The 7,500-nt window shown below is 36.0% G+C and overlaps 1 protein-coding gene across 29 annotated transcripts in view; it reads right to left on the bottom strand.

Moving 5' to 3' along the window:
* Window positions 1–7,500, bottom strand: part of LOC144968857 (uncharacterized) — a 157,978-nt gene that overhangs the window by 36,797 nt on the left and 113,681 nt on the right. For 25 of the 29 annotated variants that reach the window (XM_078907618.1, XM_078907617.1, XM_078907622.1 and 22 more), the window contains one exon: window positions 2,370–4,571. In XM_078907618.1, the coding sequence (XP_078763744.1) occupies window positions 2,370–4,571 (2,202 nt within the window). Of the gene's footprint in view, window positions 1–1,386; window positions 1,681–2,369; window positions 4,572–7,500 lie in introns of all 29 variants that reach the window. The other 4 variants (XM_078907644.1, XM_078907645.1, XM_078907641.1 and 1 more) reach the window with 3 other exon arrangements.

The following is a 7,500-nucleotide window of genomic DNA, read 5'->3' as shown; positions in this document are numbered from 1 at the left end:
ATGTTCAAAACAAAATGGACACAAAATAATAATAAACATGAAAAGAACCAGATACAAAATCAGTTTTAGAATAAACAAATAGAGACAAAGCATTGAAACGAAATCAGATGAATCTTTATGGAAAATAATTATGTCCGATTTTAAGAGAGACTGTGATTCCAAGCCATTCCCGAAATCGATTAAGATTTTGAGAATTGGTTGTTTAGGGAAATCTGACGTGGCAACAAGTCTCTGAGCACCAAAATCAGCTCGCCTAATAGCAACAATTGAAATAATCTTGTGTAAAACTTGTGATCATAACAAAAATGAAACCGGCCTCATGTTTCAAACAGGAATAAGGCAGGGGGAGGGGGAGGGGGAGGGGGAAGGGCACCGATTATTGTGTTGAAATAAGACCATTCTGAGCACAATCGCTTAATAGATCCATCCTCGTTTTGACTTCTGAGTATAGAGATTAATCGAGACTAACTCATTGACTCGTCCAATTTGAGATAAAATGAAGACCCAAGATGCTTATAATACTGTGCTGGTGTATTCTTTGTTCAATTAAAATTATCATGACGTCTAGGACAAAAACTTAGTTCTCAAATTTCGTTCAAATATTATTACGTTTTCCAATTACAAAATTGTCCAAATTATCAAAATGGTCTAGCTATGAGCGTGACGTTCTCAGTTTCATTAAAAAAAAGATATGCTAAAACATGTGAAAATATTTAATATAGTCAAATAATTACTTTTATCTAAGGTAAGAGAAGAATAACTGAGGGAAAACTTACAGTATCATTGTATTTAGTTTGACCTTTTTAAATAAAAAAAGCCTCCCCCACAAAACTACAAAAATTGAGTTCCTCTCAAAAGTTCTAGTCGACGTCATATGGAACACTGACATACAATTTTAATGGATTATTTGTTATTATTAATCCTGACCTAAAGCAGAATTAAGCTTTTTATTACATTATTGTTCTGTGCAGCAATCCAAAGATCGTATAAGCGACACACAGTTTGACAAATTATTCTCCGTTTCCTTTTTCTTGGCCGAGAGATTTTATTATATCAAAGGAATTTAAGCAAAATATAATGGGATTTGAAATGATGAAAACAGAAAGAAAAGAGATGAGAGTGAAAATAATAAGAAAAACAAAATTCTCTTTCTTACGATTCCCACACAAAAATAGCATGACGATAATAAGTAAGCGTAACGGAGCACAGAGCCAAATGGAAAAGAACAGCGAAAAAAAATCATCTTCGAAATAAATCAAGCAAAACATTGACAACATAACTAAGGATTTTAAAATGCTTGGTGAAGGTGGTGAGCTGATATTGTTGTGTTATATCCAGTGGCCATTTTTGATTTGTAAAAAGCTGGTATTTGGAAAGATTGAATACCGTGGGTTTTTCCAAAAGACTGAATTTGAATCACCGGATTGTGTGGCTGCTTGGCTGAGATCGCGGCGGGAGCAGCAGAAGTCGTTTGTCTTGCCAAATGACGGCCACTTTGAGTCAAAGGAAGACGCGTTTTGCGCCTACGATCTTCCTCCTTCTCCTCCAGATCCAGGGAGGAATCTGAGATGGAGGAAGACAGCATTTTATAGATCTTTAGTTGTCGGAGAGGAGGGTGTTCTTGTTTATCCTTCTGCCGCTGCTCTAAAGCCATAGACAGAAGAGTCACTTTGCCAGAACCTGCGCCAATATAACCAATAAACGGAGAATGGACAGATTTGTCGAATAATATTATTGTATCCATTTCCGATACGTTAAAATGCAATGCAATGGTTTAGCGGTCAACACGATTGTTGACTTAATCTCTTAATTCGGTACGATATAATCTGTTGGAAGTATCTGCTCTCACCATCTTCATCTTCATGCTTATAAAAATCCGATGTCCTACTGCAACATTTTGACGTATAAAAGCTTTCAAATCGTTTATAAAACAATTAATAGTTATAGACAGCGTCAGAATACTCATAATTGCCACTGCGAGCCCATTAATAAAACCATAATAATTAAAGAAAAATATTAGTATGAATCAATACAGTGTGCTAAAGAATTTTGAAAACATGGAGATGTCCATACAGTATGAGGCAAAAGTCTTTTCAATTCAAATTCCATCAAACCTATTTGTCACCAATATGTGTCAAATTGCCTGTAATGATGACTTTTACCTCAGCCTGAATTTGATAGCTATACAAATGTGCTACAGGTACATCTTAAAGCTCGGTTACCGTGAAAAGGTTGCAGCGTGACAAAATGTTGTGATCATGCCTCACCTTTCATCGATAATCTCCTAACGCCAATACAAAAATCTCTTGTTATCTGTTTGGAAGCAAAGCCTTCTTTTTATTTCATATTTTTGCCAACGATAATCTCACCCATTCGGTTTTTCCCATCTTTACTTTTGACGCTCGCATCAACCTCTTCGTCGCCTTTATTTTCCGCTTTTGCATTAGACTCTTCAGGATCTTTACTTCTGCCGCTGGTTCCTGTAAGAAACGTATCCGACACAGAGTCAGCTGGAGTTGGAGTTGAGGCGTCAGCCATAGCCATTGTCAGCACAACCTCCGGATCCTTGTCAAGATTAAATTCAGATAAGACGCTGCTCGAAAACGAGACGTCAGATTTTACAGGTTCGTCCAGACTGGGTAGATTTGCACCCGAGTCCTCTGAGCCAATTGTAGAAGCTTCAGAACGATCTGTGTCAGGTATTCCTGAATCATCTTGTGCAGATGTACTATCTTCATCAACGTTATAATAACCTGTTTCATGGCTATATCCATCTTTATCTTTAATGTTATTATCATTGTATTTATTGGCATCATCACTTTTTTCGGTAGTAAGTGATTCTATTTTAGTTTTGGCCTCCTTATGAACATTATTATCATTGACTCCATCGGTAGATTCGAGAACATTGATGACAGAACTTTTGGAGCTATTCATGACACCGTCATCGTCAGAGAAACTTGCATCCATATCTCCATTGAGTGTGTCATCACTATCACTTCCTTCTCTGCTATTCAGCGAGTCAGCCTCACCGCAAGGTTCGGAGACTTCTGTAATACGGCTCAAAGCATCGGAAGCATTTGAGTCATTTCTGGAAAGACTAACTTTGAATTCGTAAGGCACATCATTTTCTGGAGTTCGAAGATATGATAGCATTAAGTTTTGGTCTTCCAAAGAAAATGATTCGAGACCATCTTGTTGATATGTGGGCATACTCTGTGAGCCACTACTGGTAGAATCACTACCGTCTGAAAACCTATTATGTTCTCTTGTGGCGAATGTGGCCTCTTTATCTTCACGGTTAATCATGTTATCAATATCTTCATCAGAAATTAATAAAGAGACTATTTGCTCTTCTCTGGTTTCACTGTCAGATGGCAAGTTGTTCAATGGTTTGACAAAGGGCTCTGATTTATCATCATTGTGAGTAATTTTGGTTGCATTATTTACCCTATATTCTTCAGATTTATGTACCCTGTTATCATTATCAAGAACATGTTTATCGTTATTATTATCAATACTCATACCAGCATCACCAACAGAAACATCATTACCAAAATCGTCACAATTTTTACCTTCTGTCAAGTTCAGATATTTGAGACTCTCTTGTAGCTCTTCGGTTAATGACAATCTTTTCTCCAGTAATTTTTCATCAATATCATTATCATCATTAGCACCATGATGGTTTTCCTTACCGCTATCGGGAGGCCGTGGAAGTAATCGATGTGGTGGTCTCTTGTCATCACCAGATAAATCGGAGTCTGACACTTGCCCAGCCGTCATCATCTTTACCAGTCTGTTCACATTGGAATCATAAATTTCTTCAAAACTGTTTTTCCTTTCAGAGCTAGAATCATGTCCGGACGCTACAGCTCCTCTGGCAGACAATTTGGCACTGGTCATTGTTTTGGCTTCCATCTTACTGTCTACTTCACAGTCATTATCCCCTTGTCCACCACCACCACTATGCAAGCTACTTTTATCATCATAATCATCATAATGAGAATGAGTACCTTTTTTGTATTTAGAATATGCGTCGTCCTCTTCAGATATGTGGTGAATGCTACTCGAATCGCTGTGCTCACGTGCTCTATGATTATCGCTAGCAGGCATGCTTTTAGATGAACTTCTTGAACTAAAGCTGGAGTTAGTACTAGCGTTTTTGGATATGGGTCGGATAGAGGAGTGCGAAGATAGAGACGAGTTGATGGATTCTTTGTCAGACTCATCAAGATCTTCTTTCCCAGCATGCGATGGGAGCGTGCTTCTAAGATCTGACCCATCAGCCTGCTTATCACTATCTTCTTGCTGTTGTGCTCTGCCGTCGACAGCATCGCCTTCGTTACCTTTCGGAAGGATAACTCTAATCTTTTGGTTTTCTAGAGCCTTCGAGTAAGAGTCCCGTCTTTGACCACTCGGACTGGATGCTCGTTCACTTGGGGCATTCGGACTTGATGCTTTTCCGTCTTCTTTATTGTCATGAATGGGCTGAATGAGGTTGTGCGGAGATTCGGAAGTGGAGTTAACCAGTGATGTATTCCCCGATGTGGCCGGAGATCTTCTTTTCTTTCGCCCTGAAAGTGAAACAGGAGAATTCAAACCTACAACACTTACTGATTAAGAAAAAAAGATTGAAGACAATAAATCACCAGTGTTGTTGACATCTGCTTTTAAAAAGGACGACCACTGTACAAGGCAACTCAGAATATTCAGGACAAAAGATGGTAGATAAGAAACAGGAAAGGTTATTGTTTTTGTCCGTGACCTTCAACCCCAGGGAGTAACCTATTTTGAACCTATTATTAGAAGATTTTACCGATTGTATTGAGACGAGTAAAAACTGAAATAATATACATAAACGTATTACGCAATGCAGAAAACAAGGAAGTGACGGGTTTCGATTTTCCATCAACAAACAAATCTGTATGTAATGTTGGGCGTCGTGTAAATGGTGTTTTGTTTAATTCAATTGTGAAAACAAGCAAAAGAGATTTTTAAAAAGCGTTTTCATGTCTATATTTCATGCTTAAAACGTTAGTAGTATCTATGCACACAATGTTACGTGACTTAAATGTGAAGTAAATTGTTAAGTTTTGGTGTATGGGGTGCAAGATTTGGGTACGATGTTTAATTGTTAGAAAATTGTGCCAGCAGATTACATGACGAAGGGTGTGTTTGTGTGTTTGTTACCAGGGAGTCGAGGGATTGCTTTGTGTTGTAAAAATATAACACAAAATTTGTTGTCAGAACCGAATTATCGATTGAATATAAAGACATAGAGTTGATTATAATATGGTGATGATGATGATAATGATGAGAGAGAGAGAGAGAGAGAGAGAGAGAGAGAGAGAGAGAGAGGAGTGATTTTAGAATAATGGAGGAATGATAAATCTAATGGCAGAATAAATTAACGTAAACATGGCATTAGTGCGATGATGAACTATAAGCAGCAAATGATATATATATAATAAATACTCCATTCATATATGAAATGACGAAGGGATGTCTATAATACACAAGATTAATGGCTAGCAACTATAAAAGAAAACATCAATACAAAAACTAGCACCGGAGTATCATGGGCCATCTAATGAAGCTAGCACTTGTAAATTTAAATGTCAAAATATATACACCAATATCTTTTGGATATATACTATTCATGTAACCATAAAAAACATGCGATAAGATTAAAAGTATAGTGCTAATATCAATCTACAATTAGAAATACTGACCTAAAAATTGGACAATATGGTTTATAATAATTGGCCTAGGAAGTCTCGACACAAGCCTTAATGTTCCTTGGTTGATTTATAAGCGTATTAACCAAGCCAAATATATCAATGATGTCAAAATGGGATTATCAATTAATTTTATTTAAAGAGATGCCATCTTTATATCAATCAATATCAGAATTTGACCCAAACTTTCCTTCCTTCCGTCTTTTTCCGGGAGGTTATAAACCATCTCCAGAGCATTTTGTGTTTTGAAAAAATGACTCCTTAAGCCTTTGTCTAGCTGAATAAAAACTCGATCATAAAACCTGAACTTTTATAAACTTTTTTTTCTGCGTGGATTTCAGTGACTTAACTTTAATCAATAAAAGACTTATGACATTGTTTTATTCAGTGTTGTCATTATTTAAAACAAAGCAGTCCCAACACTCCGAGTTTGGTATCAATATTGATGTTAACAACATTGTTAATGTCGTTCGAATGACCATCTCAAAGGTATCAATGAAGAAAAATAAACAGTTCCTTTGCCCTTTTCAACATTTTTCAAACCGTAGATACTGGTTCTTTAAAACCTAATAAATTAAGTGACAGATTGTCTTAAGTGACATCTAATGTATGTCACGCAGTTTCATAAGTTGTGCTCATCGTAGTGTGCTCCTACTGTTACGATTTTAAAATTGACTTTTTAGAATTACATTGGTTGAGGCACTGATGTAAGAAAAAATATGAAAATGTGACCTACCACCTCACACCAATATAATGACGGAGTGGAAAGATGCTAACGATAATGTAAAAGTAAAATGACTAAAGTGTCAAGTTTTAGTATTTTGTCACTTAAAAAAAAAAAAAAAATAAAAAAACAAGAAAAAAGCTTGTATGAGCTTGTAGGTCTCAAATACAAGTGTCTCCGGCACTGCTTGACACACAACTTTTCAGATAGATATTTGAAGGCAATACTTATATAACAAAATTATTTCAAAATACTTTTATGCTGATATATATCCATCAAAAAGCAAGTACGTGAAGCGATTGAATAAATACGTTAGTATGAGAACTGAAGAAAAAAAAGATTCGATTTGCAGACACATTTTATTTTATCAATGAAAGCAACAGATATGTCAAATATCCATTTCGAAGTTTTATTGTAACGCATAAATCGAAAAGGCCAATCACTTTACAACACATTTAATGACGCGACAATATGTCCAATGTAGATTGAGATGCACAATATTTATATTTTACTAATAGATCTACTATCGAAATGATAAAACGTCAATGGAGCAAATGTCAGATACATTTATGATCTGTCTTTTCAAGTAAACTTTAGAACTGGTAGCTCTTACTTCATCAGCTCAGCCAAAGCTGTTGGGGTCTTTATATAGAGTATGGCCCCCACGACAAAAATATTCAACAACTTAAAAGATCTTACTGGTGTATAAAAGTTGTAAAATAAAGCCCAAATCTTTAGAAAATCAATGGTTGCCTAATTGAAACAAGTCTAACATTGGTATCATGGATTTTACAACTTATAAGCTGATGGTTTTTACCAATGTCTTGATAGCTAATCACTAAAACAACAAGTTTATATCCAAAAAGAACCATAAGGTTTTTTCATTTCGCAATATATGTCTCTATCATCTCTGTGACTTAGATATAATTCAATTGGACGTATTAGAGATATTTTCTTTAGAGTATCTTTCATGGCTAAAGTGTGCCTTTATATGTGCTCACGGAATTATTAATTTTAACCAGTTACCTGCCGTACTCCAGA

Source organism: Berghia stephanieae, chromosome 3 (assembly GCF_034508935.2).
Source record: "Berghia stephanieae isolate SIO BIC M18660-M18661 chromosome 3, UCSD_Bste_1.3, whole genome shotgun sequence".
NCBI classification, from domain to species: Eukaryota; Metazoa; Mollusca; class Gastropoda; order Nudibranchia; family Aeolidiidae; genus Berghia; species Berghia stephanieae.
The sequence above is the reverse complement of the archived record's forward strand: the minus strand, read 5'-3'. Positions and strand labels throughout refer to the sequence as shown.